This window comes from Scylla paramamosain, chromosome 35, assembly GCF_035594125.1.
Source record: "Scylla paramamosain isolate STU-SP2022 chromosome 35, ASM3559412v1, whole genome shotgun sequence".
Classification (NCBI taxonomy): Eukaryota; Metazoa; Arthropoda; class Malacostraca; order Decapoda; family Portunidae; genus Scylla; species Scylla paramamosain.
In genome coordinates, this window is record NC_087185.1 from 12263245 (window position 1) to 12283171 (window position 19927).

At 40.0% G+C, this 19927-nt stretch overlaps 1 protein-coding gene across 1 annotated transcript in view; it reads right to left on the reverse strand.

Moving 5' to 3' along the window:
- Positions 1 to 19221, reverse strand: part of LOC135090457 (alpha-amylase-like) — a 37041-nt gene extending 17820 nt beyond the window's left edge. Inside the window, exons 1-3 of the mRNA XM_063987195.1 lie at positions 19082 to 19221; positions 7877 to 8032; positions 4683 to 4891 (exon numbers count right to left, since the gene is read on the reverse strand). Of these exons, the coding sequence (XP_063843265.1) occupies positions 4683 to 4891; positions 7877 to 8032; positions 19082 to 19221 (505 nt within the window). The remainder of the gene's footprint in view (positions 1 to 4682; positions 4892 to 7876; positions 8033 to 19081) is intronic.
- Positions 19222 to 19927: the final 706 nt, after the last annotated feature.

Consider the following 19927-nt stretch of genomic DNA (forward strand, 5'->3'; position numbering starts at 1 on the left):
TGAGTCTTCAGAGGAGCTGGAGTTAGGCCACTTATCGATGATCTTAGTTTGGTGGACGATGTTCTTTTCACTGAAGCCGTTTTTTTTTTTTTTAATAGTTGTGTTGCCCTTTCTATTTCTTCATCCACTTGCTGCCAAGTACTGCAGTGTGTGAGTGCTCTTCTGATATAATCACAGATATATATATATAATCAGGATATTCGCTCCTTCCATTAAGGCAGTACTCAGGGTTAGTTGGTTTGATATACACTGCTGTATTGAAATTCACTTGCTGTTGCTTCACGATGACGTCGAGGAAGAGCATGGTATCATTTAAACTGTGTTCTATGATGAAAATGAGACCAGAAATTCCTTCAAGGCAACGCTTGTGATGGTCAGCACAAGCGTTGCTTGTAGTCTTGGTGAATAGGTCGTCAATATAGCGGCAATATATATCAGGCTTCTCAGTCTTTTTAAACACTTCTTCCTCCACGCAGCCCATAAATAAGTTGGCCATGAGCACACCCAAGGGAGAACCCATGGCTACACCACCAATTTGACTATACTTGTTTCCTCGGAGGCTTTTATTGCGCAGCATTCAAGGAGTCGGTGTAGTGCAATTTCAGGAATGTAAAATGGGGGTGGAGATCGTTATGATGCACTCTGTTAATGTAGTCAATAGTGCATTTGACTGGAACAATGGTAAAAAGTGATTCCACATCAAGTGAGGCGATATTACCATCGGCGGTGTTGCTCTTGAGGATTTGGAGAAAATCAGATGCAGACTGCAGACTGTAGGTGGTGGCAACATAAGGCGCCAGTATGGTGCACAGCTTTTTAGCGATGTGGTACGTCGGTGTACGTATCTGAGAAATTATTGGGTGCAGCTTATTTCCTGGCTCTAGCTTGTGTGTTTTAACACACAGTAACCCATGCTGTACTCGCACATGAGCTTGTTGAAGTTGAGGTTGTTGCTGCTGACGTTGCATTTGGCTGTTATTTTGTTGAGTTTAGTCTTGAACGCGTCTGCGGGGTTCTTGGTGATCGTGGCAGGTTTTGTCATGTCCCCCAGAAGGTTGTCCATCTTCTTGAGATACTCCGAAGTGTCCATGATAACGTAAGCTGCCGTCTTGTCTGCTCTTCTGATTGTGATATCAGGGTCGGATTTAAGTTGCTTTGCTGCTTTAGTATGTTTCTTCTCGATCATACTGCTCCTTTGACTGCCTCTTGTTTTTTATGCTTCTGCTGTGACTGCTTGCTTGAACGAAGGGTCGATAGTAACTTCTTTTTTGGATAATTTTTCGATGTGTCGATGAGCGCCTCACATTCTACTCACTTCTGGAACGTTTTAGGCTTGGAGAGAACGTGACAGTTGAGTCCTCTTTAATAGTTTCTCTTGTTCCGGGGTGAGGATTTTTCTGGTTAAATTGATGTAGCCACGATAGGTCGTGGGTATTTGACTTGGCCTTCATTTAGGGCAATGAGTTTATTTTTTATGGTTTTTATCCGTGATGCCATTTTTGTATTTGTCTAAACATTTTATAAATAGTTTGTCTATAAATAGTTTGTCTATATTCTTTTTAATATCGGCATCAGTGTCGGCTTTATTCAATTTCTCATCCGCCTCACAATACGTTGACTGGAGTCTTTTCATTTTGCCCTTAAGTTCAGTGATTCTTTTCTTCATGTAGCTCTTTCTTACTCCGTCACTGGGTCTCTGCCTCCTTCTTTTGTTTCTGACTGCCCCATCACTAGAGATATTCATCGTATATACGGGCAGGAGATTCTCTCTTACACATATTTCATTAAATGTCATCGCTATGTTAGCATTTATTATTTTCTTAGATTCTTTATTTTCTTTATATCATATAAAAGTCTTATTCTCTTTTGAAATTTAGTTGGAAACTTCGCCGTAGCTAGTCATGTTTGCTATATCGCGATTTCGGGTTCTTTAACCCGAGAGAGAATAAGACTTATAAGACATAAAGAAAATATTTCAAAGAAAATAATAAAAGCTGACCTAGCGATCACATTTCATGATTAATATATATATATATATATATATATATATATATATATATATATATATATATATATATATATATATATATATATATATATATATATATATATAATAGACACACACACACACACACACACACACACACACACACACACACACACACACTAGCAGAATTACCCGGCATTGCCATGGTAAAATTTGTCCATTAACCAAACAAAAGTTTATATAATGAACTCAAAGTAAACGTCCGTTTACTGTTGTACATGTCCTTTATCGGTAGCCACCATCAAAAAATAGGTTGCGGTATATCTAGCGCCACCATCAAGAATTGGGTTACGGTGACAGATTTGCCTGAAAAATCTGTTTTGGGTCGGAAGCAGTTAAGCAGAAGCAGTCTGTCACTTCCCGGATCAAGGGGTACCCCCTACTAAATTTCATTACAATCAGTTCATAAATGTGTTATGTTAACTTCTGTTTACGATTCATAATATTAGTGAATTGATGAAACATACCTGAAAGATGAATTCGATGGAGACCTCTGTATCACAGAAAATTATACCACATACTGAAAGAATCAGTAAGGTATAAGGTGTCATACCTATCTCCAGTATCTGCTTCCTCGTAAACTTTACTGTAAAAGCTCTAGTTCGTAAACCCATACTGTAACTTATTTGTCTATTTATGTTTGTCTGAATGTTCCCTAATGTTCCTCACGATTACTGACTCGTTTATTTTATCAAACCTCAAACTATAGCCATCTAAGACTGATCCCTGTGGCACCTTACTAATTACTTGACTCAACTCGGATTTAGAGCTGTTTATTACAACTCTGTCACCTATTACGTAACTACGTAATAGGCCTTACATCTTCCCATCTATCCCATACACCCTAACCTTTCTCAGGAGCCTCTGATGGGATACCTTGTTGAACACCTTACTGAAGTTCTGGTATAGGGTGTCATAATTATTTCCATTATCTGCCGCCTCGTAGACCTCACCATAGAAACTCAACATGTTCGCAGGGCAAGCCTTTCCCTTCGTGAACCCATGCTGTGAGTGATTTATTGGGTTATGCTTGTCTAAATGTTCGCTAATGTTTCTCACGATTACTGACTCCATTATTTTACCTACAATAACTGAAGTTAAGCTGGCAGGTCTATAACCATACGTTAACGTTTTACCTCCTTTCTTAAGGATGGGTTACTAAATCCGCCTGTCTCCATATTTACGTTACCTCTCCTAAGTCTAGTTTCAAAAAGACACTAACTAGCGGTTCATTAATAACTTTTTTGCATTCCTTAAATACTTTGGAATATATAGATTTCGTTGGGTCGTAGTTTTTCACTATCTCCTTGGTTACCTCTATATATTTATATATCTATCAGCTTCCCATTTTCCTCTGCTCCCCCCAAAAATTTTTCACTATCCGGCAAATCCTGCATGTTTTCCTGGGTGAAGACAAAAAATACCTTAGAATTTTACTCATCTCTTCTCCAGAACTAACTAATTATCCATCAGCTGCCTTTAATGGACTTATTATTTTTCTGTTCTTTGTTCTATATACCTGATAAAAATCCTTAGGGATGAGTCTTTGCTGTCTTGCTACCTTTAATTCGTAATTATTTTTAGCTTTCTTTCTTAACTTCCTGACTGTTCTAATGAATTCTTTATAGTGAGGTGTTAAATTCTTTTCCCCTGCCTTTAATCATCTATATATGATTCTTTTCAGTCCTATATAGCGTTTTAATCTACCAATCAACCACTTCGGGACATTTGGGTCAGTAGCAGTTCTGACTTTTGTAGCAATATTGGTAGCAGCAGTAGTAGTAGTAGTAGTAGTAGTAGTTGGTGTTGTTATTGCTGTTATCGCTACGTTGTAGTAGTAGTAGTAGTAGTAGTAGTAGTAATTTTTGTTGTCATTGCTGTTATCGCTGCTGTAGAAGTAGTAATATAAATAGTAGTAGTAGTAGTAGTAGTAGTACTAGTAGTAGTAGTAGTAGTAGTTGTTGTTGTTGTTGTTGTTGTTGTTGTTGTTGTTGTTGTAATAGTTGTTGTTGTTGTTTTTGTTGTAGTACTAATAGTTGCATTAATAGTAGTAGTAGTAGTAGTAGTACAAGTAGTAGTAGTAGTAGTAGTAGTAGTAGTAGTAGTAGTAGTAGTAGTAGTAGTGGTGGTGGTGGTGGTGGTGGTTCAACTAGTAGTAGTAGTAGTAGTATCAGTAGTAGTAGTAGTAGTAGTAGTAGTAGCTTTTGTTGTTGTTGATATTGTTGTTGTTGTTGTTGTTGTTGTAGTTGTTGTTATAGTTGTAATAGTAGCAATAGTAGTAGTAGTAGTAGTAGTAGTAGTAATAGTAGTAGTAGTAGTAGTAGTAGTAGTAGTAGTGGTAGTAATAGTAGTAGTAGTAGTAGTAGTAGTAGTAGTAGTAGTAGTAGTAGTTGTAGTTGTTGTTGTTGTTGTTGTTGCTGGTGGTGGTGGTGGTGGTGGTGGTGGTGGTGGTGCTCATGTTGTTGTTGTCGTTGTTGCCGCTGATAGTGGTGTAGTGGTTGTTGTGAATGCTGTTGCTGTTGTTGATGATGACGTTGCTGCTGAACCTGCCTTTGTTCTTGTTGCTGTTGCTACTGTTGCTGTTGCTGTTGCTGCGGCTGCTGTACAAGAGGTGACAGAATAAGAGTACACTCACCTGTCATGTCTTCAGAGCCTCCCAGTATGAAAACGTTTTGCCCAACAATTGTGTGTTGCTCCAGGAATATCACTGTTCGCTGAACACTGGGGCCTTCTGAAGACCCTGGCTCGAAACTCGATGATGGAGGAGTGTCAGTGGTTCCATCAGGGAAAGGTTCTATGGTACATTCTCCTTCATTCCAGGTGAAGATATTGATGAATCCACATCTGTGAAAATGTAACTTTTCAGCTCATACTCCCAGTATTTATTACTTACTCCATTTTATAGAATAGTGCATACACTATTGTCACACATGACAGCAATTTGGAGAAACTCCATGGTTTGATGTTACCTTCAAGACATCAAACCTTACGTCAAGAATATAGACTTGTGTCTTGTGTCTGAGGAGAGGATATGTGTTCTCCATATAGCAGACATTTGCCTACCTTTCTTTTTTGAACGAAAGATTAAGAAACAAGAGGATCACACAAGATGTCGGAATTATTGCAGTTAAGCGAAACATTTGATGGAATGAAAAAAACAGTAAAGCGACCCTGAACTAGGTGGATGAAGGGTGAAGAAAAGACACTAGAATTAAGAGAGTCCAGCCTACCACAAATAAGGGAAAACGCGACCTACGAGGACAGAGACGTGTGAAGAGGACCGATGGAGAGCTGTCGCTACTGCTGGCGGAGACGACGCAAAACACCAAACTTCATAGAAGCTGTTTTAGCTAAAGATGAAATGTGAAGTTTTTAGTTTAGATTATAAGATTTTGAGACATTGAACAATTGTACCCTTGTAGTGTGGGATCTTGAGTGTTAAGAGAGAGTTAAGGGTGATAGAATCACATCTGCTAGCTTCTTTGCTTATTGGTGAGGTAGATAATACAGAGTTCTCTCGCTTCAGAATCTAACCCTAAACTCCCTTTCGATGGAGAGGTCAGTCGATATTTATCTCATAGATCCACGTGGGAGAGGAAAGGGGATGGAATATGCAGGTGTCGGGTTTCTTCAAGAGACATGGACGGTGAGGTGAGATGCAAACTGTCACCAGAGAGGAGTGACAATCCTCAGGGACAAGTAGTAGTAGCATTAGTACTAGTAGTAGTAGTAGTAGCAGTAGTAACAATAGTAGTAGTAGTAATAGTAGTAGTAGTAGTAGTAGTAGTAGTAGGAGGAGTAGCAGTAGGAGTATTAGTAGCAATAGTAGTAGCAGTAGTAGTAATTATATTATATCGATACACAATTCTAAGTTTACTCAGCTCCAATTAGAAATTTTAGAGATATCAGAAGTCAGGCGTTATGTGGCTTCCCTGCGTGAACAGTACTTTCTGAAGGGTTGGACGTCAACAAAAAGACGTGGAAAAGTGCTGGGTGGTATCATCAGCGTAGGAGTTAATAGGATAAGAAGTCTGGTTTAGAAGATGAATAATGAAAAGCGAGTGGGTAACAGGACAGAACCCTGAGGAACACCACTGTTAGTAGATTTAGGAGAACAGTGACCATCTACTATAGTAGCAATAGAATGGTCAGAAAGGAAACTTGAGATGATGTTACAGAGAGAAGGATAGAAGCCGTAGGAGGGTAGTTTGGAAATCAAAGCTTTGTGCCAGACTCTATCAAAAACTTTTAATATGTCCAAGGCAACAGCAAAAATTTCAACAAAATCTCTAAAAGAGGATGACCAAGACTCAGTAAGGAAAACCAAAAAGATCATCAGTAGAGCGGCCTTGACGGAACCCATACTGGCGATATGATAGAAGGCTGTAAAGTGATAGATGTGTAAGAATCTTCCTGCTGAGATAGATAAAAAAAAAAAATAGATAGGCAGGAAATTAAAGCAATAGGACGGTAATTTAAGGGACTAGAACAGTCACCTCTTTTTAGGACCAGACCGAATATAGGCAAACTAACAGCAAGAAGGAAAGATAGATGTTGAAAGACAGAGTTGAAAGAGTTTGCCAAGCACAAAGGCACATTTTCGGAGAGTAATAGGGACCCATCAGGTCCATGAGCCTTCCGAGAGTTTAGGCCAACGAGGGAATGGAAAACATCACTGCATGAAGTAGTCAGAGGATGGAGGAGAGGGAAGAACAAGCCCTGAATCATCCAAGGTAGAGCTTTTAGAAAAGGTTGAAGCGTTCAGCTTTAGAAACAAATGAGATGGCAGTGGTGCCATCAGGTTGAAATAAAGGAGAGAAAGATGAAGTAACTAGGTTATTGGAGATGTTTTTGGGTAGGTGCCAGAAATCATGATTGGAGTTAGATCTTGAAAGATTTTGAGACTTTCTATTAATGAAGGAGTTTCTGCCTAGATGGAGAACAGACTTAGTATGATTCCGGGCAGAAATATAAAGAGCATAAGATTTGGCTCATGGAAGCCTCAAGTACCTTTAGTAGGCCACGTCTCTATCATGTATAGCACGATAAAAGACCTTGTAAAACCAAGGTTCGGAAGGTTTAGGTCGAGAAAAAGAGTGAGGAATGTACAGACATTATCACTTCTGTTATGAGCTCGGCATACAGAGACGAGTCTCTGACAGAGAAGCAGTACTCATTCCAAGAAAAATCAGCATAATACTTCCTCAGGTCCCCCAAATTACCAGAAGTAAAACGACAGTGGCACCTCCGCTTTGGAGATCTTGAGGAGGGATTGCAGTGATAGGACAAGATACAGATATAAGATTGTGATCGGAGGAGCCCAACAGAAAAGATAGAGTAACAGCATAAATAGAAGGATTAGAGGTTAGGAAAATGTCAAGAATCTTCGGCGTATCTCCAAGACGGACAGGAATACGAGTAGGATGTTGGGCCAGTTGCTCTAGGTCGTGGAGGATAGCAAAGTTAAAGTCTAGTTAACCATGATGACCAGTGAAGGGAGAGGAAAGCTAAAGCTGTTGGTGAACATTGAAGTCTCCAAGAATGGAGATCTCCGCAAATGGGAAGAGTCAGAATGTGCTCCACTTTGGAAGTTAAGTAGTCAAAGAATTTCTTATAGTCAGAGAAGTTAGGTGAGACACATACAGCACAGATATATATATATATATATATATATATATATATATATATATATATATATATATATATATATATATATATATATATATATATATATATATATATATATATATATATATATATATATATATATATATAGCCTCACAGAAGCTCTTGATAAGGGGTGTCGGTTCCATTCCAGTTTTACCCTACCCCTCTCCGTGGGTCAATCCGGGCACCAGAACAGCAGCCTTTATTCTCGGATCAGCTTCCCCTAGGTTACCTCCTATAGTCAAATGCTGGGTAAATATATACAAGTCCAGGTTACTAGTAGGCCGTAGACAGTGAAAAGCCTCAAAGTCGCCACACCTGCCTCACAATGGAGAGGAAAAGGACTCGATAGCTACATGTTGGGAAGAAACAGGCAAAACTAACGCCACGCAATGAGGCTTAATATTCTGGGGATAAACTACGTTCAAGACGACGTCCACCCATTGTCCTCCAGAATACTACAACCCTCAGATCCGATGTCAGCTCATCTCAAATCTCTTAGAAGACTGACCTTCAAATTGGAAGGTCAGGAGAAAAAAGATCATACTGAACGCCAAACAGTACAAAACAACAATTAATCCTCTTGCTATAAAAAGACACAAGACACAGGGCTAGTGGCATTTAACTAAAGAAAACACACACACCCTTCACTCAAAATTTCAAAATTCATGGCGACTCCTACACCAGCCTTGGAGTCCATATCTGGGGAGGGGACCACAGATGTCCCCAGGTCGAACTGCCCTTCTGACGACGATCCTAAGTGTCTTGACACTCCCTCAACTTTTTCTTCATTAACTTCTACAACATTTGTGGTCTAAGAACTAATTTTCAATCTGTAGAACACAACCTCTCCTCTTCTAAACCTCATCTTTTCCTCACTGAAACTCAGGTGTTTCAGACAAGTGACAGTAGCCCCTTTTCTGTTCCCTCCTACTTTCTCTATCCTCAATTTCGATCCAAAGCTGGATGTTGCGTTTATGTGCGCAACGATTTAACCTGCTCTCAAGCCCACGCTCTTGAATCTTCCGAGTTTTCCACCATCTGGCTACGACTACAGAGTCACTATCAAACTAAATTTATCTGTACTGTATATCTCTCACCTAACTCATCAGACTATAAGAAATTCTTTGACTACTTTACTTCCAAAGTGGAGCATATTCTGACTCTCATCCCTTTTGCAGAGATCTCCTATCTTGGAGACTTCAATGTTCACCACCAGCTTTGGCCTTCCTCTCCCTTCACTGATCATCCTGGTGAACTAGCCTTCAACTTTGCTATCCTCCACGACCTAGAGCAATTGGTGCAACACCCTACTCGTATTCCTGACCGTTTTGGATATATGCCCAACATTCTTGACCTTTTCCTGACTTCTAATCCTTTTGCTTATGTTGTCACCCTCTTTTCTCATTGGGCTCCTCCGATCACAATCTCATATCTGTATCTTGTTCTATCGCTCCAATCCCTCCTCAGGATCTCCCTAAGCGAAGGTGACTGGTGTTTTGCCTCTGTTAGTAGGGGGAGCCTGAAGAGGTATTTTGCTGATTTTCCTTGGAATGACTACTCTCACGTGTCAGAGCGCATAACAGTCTTTGTGTGTCGAGCGCATAACAGAGGTGATAGTGTCTGGCATGGAGGCATACATTTCTTACTCTTTTTCTCGACCTAAACCTTCCAAACCTTGGTTTAACACAGCTTGTTCTCGTGCTATACATGATAGAGAGGTGGCCCACAAAAGGTACTTAAGCCTTCCATCGCCAGAATCTCATGCACTTTATACATCTGTCCAGAACCATGCCAAGTCTGTTCTCTAACTAGCCTCGGAAGGCTTATGGACCTGATGGGGTCCCTCCTATTGTTCTCCGAAACTGCGCCTCCGTGCTTGCACCTTGCATAGTCAAACTCTTTCAGCTCTGTCTGTCAACATCTACCTTTTCTTCTTGCTGGAAGTTTGCCCACATTCAGGCCATTCCTAAAAACTAGCAATAGACTACCGTTCTATTGCTTTAATTTCCTGCCTATCTAAAGTTTTTGAATCTATCCTCCACAGGAAGATTCTTAAACATTATCACTTCACAACCTTCTATCTGATCGCCAGTATGGGTTCTATCAAGACCACTCTACTGGTGATCTTCTGGCTTTCCTTACTGAGTGTTGGTCATCCTCATTTAGAGATTTTCGTGATTTCGAAACTACCTTCCTACGGCTTCTATCCTTCTCTCTGTAACTTCATCTCAAGTTTCCTTTCTGAACGTTCTATTGCTGCTGTGGTAGACGATCACTGTTCTTCTAAATCTATTAACAGTGGTATTCCTTAGGGTTCTGTCCTGTCACTTACTCTCTTCTTATTATTCGTCAATGGCCTTCTAAACCAAACTTCTTTTCCTATCCACTCCTACATTGATGATTCCACCCTGCATTTTTCCACGTCTTTTCATAGACGTCCAACCCGTCAGGAGGTAAACATTTCATGCAGGGAAGCCACAGAACACCTGACTTCTGATCTTTCAAAAATTTCTGATTGGGGCAGAGCAAACATGGAACTGTTCAATGCCTCAAAAATTCCATCTATCAACTCGACAAAACCTTCCAAACAACTATCCTTTCTTCTTCAATGACACTCAACTATCCCATTGAATATTGTCGGTCTGTCCTTTTCTCATAATCTAAAGTTCTGAGACGTCTCCGCCAGTTTTTTTCAACCCCCACCCCCAGCTGCTAACTCTGTACAAGGCCCTTAAACGTCCATGTATGGAGTATGGTTCGCATGTCTGAGGGTGTTCAACTCATACCGCTGTTTTAGACAGGATGGAATTAAAAGCTTTTCGTCTAATCAACTCTTCTCCTCTAACTGACTGTCTTCAGCCTCTCTCTCATCACCGCAATGTTGCATCTCTAGCTGTCTTGTACCGCTATTTTGCTGCTAACTGTTCTTCTGATATTGCTAAATGCATGCCTCCCCTCCTCCCGCGGCCTTGCTGCACAAGACTTTCTTCTTTCTCTCACCCCTATTGTGTCTACCTCTGTACTGCAAGAGTTAACCATTCATCAGCTAATCATTCATCCCTTTCTCTGGTAAACTCTGGAACTCCCAGCCTGTTTCTGTGTTTTCACCTTTCAATGACTTGAATTCCTTCAAGAGGGAGGTATCAAGACACTTATCCTTCAATTTTTTGACAACCGCTTTTAACCCTTTTCTGGGACTGGCATTTCAGTGGCTTTTTTTCTTTTTTTTAGTGGACTTTTGTTTCCTTTGGCCAGTGTCCCTGCTACATAATATATATATATATATATATATATATATATATATATATATATATATATATATATATATATATATATATATATATATATATATATATATATATATATATATATATATATATATATATATATATATATATATATATATATATATATATATATATATATATATATATATATATATATATATATATATATATATATATATATATATATATATATATATATATATATATATATATATATATATATATTGGTGGACACCTGCCGAAACGTGAAGTAGACACCTGCCGAAACGATAATTGTTGCCAGTGAGATCTAAAGCACTGTTCAGGGAGTGCTGTGAACTTATCATTAAACCCAGCTGTGACCTCACTGAACGTTTCCCTTAGTGTCTCACAACACAAGGGAGTAGTCACAACCTGCCCTCTAAAGATAACTCTCTTCCTTCACACAAAACTACAAGCACCTAATAACACAAACACCCTTCACTTAAAAATTTCAAAATTATCATGGCGACTCCTACACCAGCCTCGGAGTCCCCATCTGGGGAGGGGATCATAAATGTCCCCAGGTCGGACTGCCTTTCTGTCGACGACAGATACCTCCATCCTCTGACTACTTCATGCTACCTATTAAAATTCTTTGCAATGATGTTTTCCATGCCCTTGCTGGCCTAAACCCTCAAAAGGCTTATGGACCTGATGGAGTCCCTCCTATTGTTCTCCGAAACTGTGCCTCCGTGCTTGCCCCTTACCTAGTCAAACTCTTTCAGTTCTGTCTGTCAACATCTACCTTTCCTTCTTGCTGGAAGTTTGTCTACATTCAACCTGTTCTTAAAAACCGTTCTATTCCCTCAAACTACCGTCCTATTGCTTTAATTTCCTGCCTATCTAAAATTTTTTAATCTATCCTCAAAAGGAAGATTCTTAAACATCTATCACTTCACAACCTTCTATCTGATCGCCAGTATGGGTTCCGTCAAGGCCGCTCCACTGGTGATCTTCTGGCTTTCCTTACTGAGTCTTGGTCATCCTTTTTTAGAGATTTTGGTGAAACTTTTGCTGTTGATAGAGTCTGGCACAAAGCTTTGATTTCCAAACTAACCTCCTACGCATTCCATCCTTCTCTCTGTAACTTCATCTCAAGTTTCTTTTCTGACCGTTCTATTGCTGCTGAGGCAGACAGTCACTGTTCTTCTCCTAAATCTATTAACAGTGGTGTTCCTCAGGGTTCTGTCCTGTCACCCACTCTCTTCTTATTATTCATTAATGATCTACTAAACCAAACTTCTTGTCCTATCCACTCCTACGCTGATGGTACCACCCTGCACTTTTCCACTTTTCATAGACGTCCAACCCTTCAGGACGTAAATATTTAACGCAGGGAAGCCAAAGAACGCTTGACTTCTGATCTTTCAAAAATTTTTGATTGGGGGCAGAGCAAATTTGGTATTGTTCAATGCCTCAAAAACTCAATTCCTCCATCTATCAACTCGACACAACCTTCCAAACAACTATCCCCTCTTCTTCAATGACACTCAACTGTTCCCCTCTTCTACACTGAACATCCTTGGTCTGTCCTTTACTTATAATCTGAACTGGAAACTTCACATCTCATCTCTAGATAAAACAGCTTCTATGAAGTTAGGTATTCTGAGACGTCTCCGCCAGTTTTTCTCACCCCCCCAGCTGCTAACTCTGTACAAGGGCCTTATCCGTCCATATATGGAGAATGCTTCACATGTCTGGGGCGGTTCCACTCATACTGCTCTTCTAGACAGGGTGGAATGAAAAGCTTTTCGTCTCATCAATTCCTCTCCTCTGACTGTCTTCAGCCTCTCTTACCGCCGCAATGTTGCATCTCTAGCTGTCTTCTACCGCTGTTTTCATGCTAACTGCTTTTCTGATCTAGCTAACTGCATGCCTCTCCTCCTCCTGCGGCCTCGCTGCACAAGACTTTCTTCTTTCTCTCTCCCCTATTCTGTCCACCTCTCTAACGAAAGAGTTAACCAGTATTCTCAATCACTCATCCCTTTCTTTGGTAAACTTTGGAACTTTCTGCCTGCTTCTGTATCTCCACCTTCCTATGACTTGAATTCCTTGAAGAGGGAGGTTTCAAGACACTTATCCATCAGTTTTTTTACTAGTGTTTTGACCCTTTTATGGGACTGGCATTTCAATGGCCCTTAGCCAGTGTCCCTTCTACACACACACACACACACACACACACACACATACATATATATATATATATATATATATATATATATATATATATATATATATATATATATATATATATATATATATATATATATATATATATATATATATATATATATATATATATATATATATATATATATATATATATATATATATATCACTGATATAAACAATTGAGCCTGCCATTACCTGAATTTCATGCACTTAATATTTCAGCATGAAATCATCTCAAGTCAAACTCCTTTATTAATAGAAAGTGTCAAAATCTTTCAAAATCTAACTACCCTCGTTACTTCTGTCACTTAGCCAAAAATATCTCCAATAATTTTACTTGTTCATCTTTTGTTTATTTCAACTTAATGGCACCACTGCCGTCTCATCTACCTCTAAAGTGAAAGACCTCTCTTCGCTGAAATCTTTTCTAAAAACTCTATCTTTAATGATTTAAAGCCTGTTCCTTTCCTGACTACTTCAGGTTCACCATTAAGGTCCTTCGCAGTGATGTTTTCCATGCCCTCAATGGCCTTAACCCTTAGAAGGCTTATAGACCCGATCCGGTCCCTCTTACTGTTCTCCGAAACTGTGCCTCCGTGCTTGCACTTTTATCTTGACAAGCTCTTCGAACTATCTATCAACATTGATCTTTCCTTCTTGTTGGAAGTTTACCTACATTCAGCCTATTCTTAAAAAAGGTGACCGCTGTATTTAATTTCCTGCCTCTCCAAAGTTTTTGGATCTATCCTCAACAGGAAGATTCTTAAACATCCATCATTTCACAACCTTATATCTGATCCCCAGTATGGGTTTTATCGAGGCCACTTTACTGGTGCTCTGACTTTCCCTACTGAGTCTTGCTCATCTTCTTTAAAGGATTTTGGTGAAACTTTTGCTGTTGTCTTAGAGATATCAAAAGCTTTTGTTAGAGTCTGGCACCAAGCGTTGATTTCCGTACTACCCACTATAGTTTTTATCCTTCTCTCTGTAAATTCATTGCAAGTTATCTTTCTGACCGTTCTATTACTGCTATGGTAGACGGTCACTGTTCTTTTCCCAAGTCTACTAACAGTGGTGTTCCTCAGGGTTCTGTCCTGTCACCAACTCTCTTTCTGTTATTCATCAATGATCCTCTAAACCGAACTTCTTGTCCTATCCACTGATGATAACATCCTGCAGTTTTCCACGTTTTTTCGTAAACACCCAGCCCTTTAGAAATGAAACATCTAACGCAGGGAAGCCAAAAAATGCCTGTCTTCTGATCTCTTTAATATTATTGATTGGTGTAGGAGAAACTTAGTATTCTTCAATGCCTCAAAATATAAGACAAGACCAAGAAATTTTCAACACCGACGTCTACATGAAACTCTCTAAACCCGGCCACTGCCTGAAGGCGAAAAGCGAGTGTCCTCAAAAAGTGCGAGCCGTGGACGGCCTGAAATACCACTGGTATTTCAGGACATACCAGCTACTTCCCAAGGCCTGAAAGCACCACAAGCCGAATGTCTACAGCAAGAATAATCTCCAATACAACTACCGCCAACTTATTAAAACTGGTGGGGCTAACTCCGCCCCTCATGTAACACACACAACGCACACAACATTGACAAACACCCCTAGAGACCTCTGTATAATCCAGCTGACATCATATCAATAAAAATCAAAGGAAGGAAGTAAGGACCAGCTACTCATTCTAGTTCCAGTTCTCGCCGAAGCAAAACCTCCCCTCACGTTCCCAGCACAAGCCAACCGTAAGTCATCGGCCAGTTAAGCCTTCCATCACCAGAATCTCATGCACTTTATATTTTTGCCCGGAACCATGCCAAGTCTGTTCTCCAACTAGCCAAAAACTCCTTCATTAACAGAAAATGTCAAAACCTTTCAAGATCTAACTCCCCTCGTGATTTCTGGCATCTAGCCAAAAATATCTCCAATAACTTTGCTTCTTCTTCTTTCCCTCCTCTATTTCAACCAGATGGCACCACTGCTATCACATCTATTTCTAAAGCTGAACTCTTTGCTCAAACCTTTGCAAAAAACTCTACCTTGGACGATTCTGGGCTTGTTCCTCCCTCTCCTCCACCCTCTGACTACTTCATGCCACCTATTAAAATTCTTCGCAATGATGTTTTCGATGCCCTCACTGGCCTAAACCCTCAGAAGGCTTATGGACCTGATGGGGTCCCTCCTATTGTTCTCCAAAACTGTGCCTCCGTGCTTGCACCTTGCATAGTCAAACTCTTTCAGCTCTGTCTGTCAACATCTACCTTTCCTTCTTGCTGGAAGTTTGCCTACATTCAACCTGTTCTTAAAAAGGGTGACCGTTCTAATCCCTCAAACTACCGTCCTATTGCTTTAATTTCCTGCCTATCTAAAGTTTTTGAATCTCTCCTCAACAGGAAAATTCTTAAACATATATCACTTCACAACCTTCTATCTGATCGCCAGTATGGGTTTCGTCAAGGCCGCTCTACTGGTGATCTTCTGGCTTTCCTTACTGAGTCTTGGTCATCCTCTTTTAGAGATTTTGGTGAAACTTTTGCTGTTCCCTTGGACATATCAAAAGCTTTTGATAGAGTCTGGCACAAAGCTTTGATTTCCAAACTACCATCCTACGGTTTCTATCCTTCTCTCTGTAACTTCATCTCAAGTTTCCTTTCTGACCGTTCTATTGCTGCTGTGGTAGACGGTCACTGTTCTTCTCTTAAATCTATTAACAGTGGTGTTCCTCAGGGTTCTGTCCTGTCACCCACTCTCTTCTTATTATTCATTAATGATCTTCTAAACCAAACTTCTTGTCCTATCCACTCCTACGCTGATGATATCACCCTGCACTTTTCCACGTCTTTTCATAGACGTCCAACCCTTCAGGAGGTAAACATATAACGCAGGGAAGCCACAGAACGCCTGACTTCTGATCTTTCTAAAATTTCTGATTGAGGCAGAGCAAACTTGGTATTGTTCAATGCCTCAAAAACTCAATTCCTCCATCTATCAACTCGACACAACCTTGCAGACAACTATCCCCTCTTCTTCAATGACACTCAACTGTCCCCCTCTTCTACACTGAACATCCTCGGTCTGTCCTTTACTTATAATCTGAACTGGAAACTTCACATCTCATCTCTAGCTAAAACAGCTTCTATGAAGTTAAGTGCTCTGAGACGTCTCCGCCAGTTTTTCTCACCCCCCCTCCCCAGCTGCTAACTCTGTACAAGGGCCTTATCCGTCCATGTATGGAGTATGCTTCACATGTCTGGGGGGGTTCCACTCATACTGCTCTTCTAGACAGGGTGGAATCAAAAGCTTTTCATCTCATCAACTCCTCTCCTCTAACTGACTGTCTTCAGCCTCTCTCCCACCGCCGCAATGTTGCATATCTAGCTGTCTTCTACCACTATTTTCATGCTAACTGTTCTTCTGATCTTGCTAACTGCATGCCTCCCCTCCTTCCGCGGCCTCGCTGCACAAGACTTACAAGACTTTCTCTCACCCCTATTCTGTCCACCTCTCTAACGCAAGAGTTAACCAGTATTCTCAATCATCCATCCCTTTCTCTGGTAAACTCTGGAACTCCCTGCCTCCTTCTGTATTTCCACCTTCCTATGACTTGAATTCCCTCAAGAGGGAGGTTTCAAGACACTTATTCATCAATTTTTGACCACTGCTTTGACCCTTTTATGGGACTGGCATTTCAGTGGGCATTTTTTTTATTAGATTTTTGTTGCCCTTGGCCAGTGCCCTTCCTACATAAAAAAAAAGAACCAAATATTTACTGAGAAACGTGTGTGAAATATATTTGGCAAAAAAGTATTTTTTCCCCCGCAATTTCTTTCTACGTCAAGGTTATCTAGGCAAGAATTAAGACATCATCTCATAGCGGAGAACTCTGATTGACATTTGTTAACCGTTACATGTTTAAACATAAACAAGACAGTGAAAGAGGCCTCTCACGCCATCAAAGTTAAAAATCGAATACTGACCCCCTCTCAAGACCACGGGGTGGAATAAAGCAGCGTTCATAGCAAAGAGACTGTAGGCTCCAGGTTTACTGTATCAGCCGTATGCTAGGTAGAGCATACCATAACAACATACCTACTATCAGTAGGTATGTTGTTAAGGTAACTTGTATAATTTAAACTTCTTTTTCACAATACTAATGTAAACATTATTTTCCTTTTTTATTCAGGTGCCCCTAATGAATATGCTAATTACATGATGGCCTTTCATTAAGAATTCCAGTGTTAACGCTTTTAATATTTGTTTTAAATGCCTGCGTCGTAAACTGAGGTAACTGTGCCATAATACTTACATAAAGGGATGCAAAACACCCTGTTCTTTATCCGTAAGTGGGTAATTGATAATGTTCATTAACTAAATCATCAATTACTGACATCAATGCCCACAGCACAACTATCGTTTTCTTTCACCTTCAATTTGATGCATCACATGATCTAGACTGCAACTGGTGCAACACCCTATCCATCCTCCTGACCACCTTGGAAACGTGAACTTTTTCTTCTAAATTTTCCTCTTATTCTGACAAACTGAGCTTTTTGTTGGGCGGCTCTGACCACAATCTTGTTTTTTGTATCCTGTCTTATCCCCCCCCCACAGTGCTGCCTCCAAGAGGTGCTTCTGGCACTACAACTCTGCTAAGTGAGAAGACCTGAGATGGTACTATTCTGACGTTCCCTAGAATGGTTTTTGCTTCCATGAGTTGCACCAATTTGTGCAAAAGAACGTAATGGAAATAACTGTCTATACTCATAACTGGTATGAGGGCATGCATTTCAAGCTCGTAAACCTTGGTCCAACCCTTTTTTTCTCTCGTGTTGTCCAGGATAGAGTGGCGGCTACTTCATCCTTTCATTTCCTGAAATTATTGCCGTACAGTTCTGTCAAAAATCATGCAACAACTGCCTTTCAACTACACCAAAACTCCCTTATAAATAACAAAGGTAAAAATCCTACCAGACCCTCTTTCCCTCGCAACTTTAGTCACACATCCGATTTATTTATTTTTTTCCTTCTCCAATACAGATGAAATCACTGCCATTACCGCTATCTCTAAAGCCAAATATCTTCTCTTAGACTTCTGTTAACAGTTAAAATCTGGTCGAATATGGGTTTTTCCTCCTTCATCTATTCCCTTCGTCTATATTAAACCTATTAGTGAAATTAATCGTAAAGATGATTTTATATGATCCCTCAGGCATTAACCTTTGGAAGGCTTATAGATCTGATAATATCCTTCCCATCATTCCTGGACTTTACTTACTTTAGTGTTTGTACCTTGTTTATCAACATATACCTTTCCTTGTTGAAAATTACACTATAGCACATTAATATATTTCTGAGCTTCTTGCTGAAAGTTTGCCTGTATTTAACATAAGTTTTTTTCTAAGAAGAGTGACTGTGCCAGTCACTCAAACATTCAACCTATAAGTATGATGTACTGTGTTCCCTAAGCTTTTAGTTTATTCTCATTAGTAAGATTCTTAATCTATTCATAATTATTTATTTATTTATTTGATTTATTAATTTTCTAACTAAGGATTTGGTTCTGTAAATGATGTTCCACCAATAATATTCTAGTTATCATTACTGCAGTCTTTCATTTTTCATAAATTTTTCTTACTTACATCTAACTTACATTTAACTCTACTGAACCATATATCCTTCGGATGGCCTTCCCTTAAAATATCAACCAGAATTTTCACATCTCGTCTGTTGATAAATACACACACACCTTTAGCTAAATAACACGAGTTCTGTGGAGACGTGTTACTAGGTATGCCTCGGAATATAATCTGTTTCTTTTTCTACACTTATAATTAGAAAGAAGATTCCCTTCCCTCATGCACTCTCTGCACTCACTAACGAGGGCCAAGGTCTGTCCTTGGCTAGTTCCTGAGGTTCTGTGTTGCCAGTAACGCCATTTCCTCCTAGAAGGAAGAAGGGAAGTTCTGGCTTCTGCTCTAATAGTCGATCCCAAGCATCAGAGTGGTGAAAGCTAGCCATCCCATGGAAACAAAAGGGTGCTTTATAATGTATCAGGGTGTAAATAGATGGTGAGCGTAGCTATGCCCTAGAACTGCAACTTTTATCTACGGATTTGTGTTTTCTGTCGGGGAAGGGATAAACCCGTAGCCGGTGGTGAAAGTATGGCGGTTAGTTGATGATCTGCGTATCTCTGTGGTGCAGTCTAGCGGCACGCAGCACATAGGGTGACTGGAATGGAAGCACCATTGAGGATCCAGTTCAAAGGACCAATATAACGAACTGGCATAATAAAAGGTCAGTGCCAGGTTTTACATTGTTAGGCGGACACACGATAGCTAGGTATCTATCAGTTCACAGGCTTGCGATTAGATACAGTACTTAGCTGGAATTTGACGTGATATGTCCACCAAGGATGGTAGAATGTTGAGAAGGAGTTTGTTATGAGTTGGCCGCTGGCTGGAGTCTAACTTTGATGAAGGAACGGGTATGTTATCTGGATCCGCTGTTTGGAAGTTGACTGACTCCCTGCTTAACGAGCGGATTGATATCGGTTTCCCCCGGGATGGTGAATCCGCTCTACCTGGATCCGCACTGTTTCATCCACTCATCACAATGGATTGTTATAATTAAATTTAATTAATTCCCATCACCATTAATTTCCTTCTGGAACGATAGTTCCAACAGAGCTAAGATTTGACGAAATGTTTATTAATGTGTGTATATT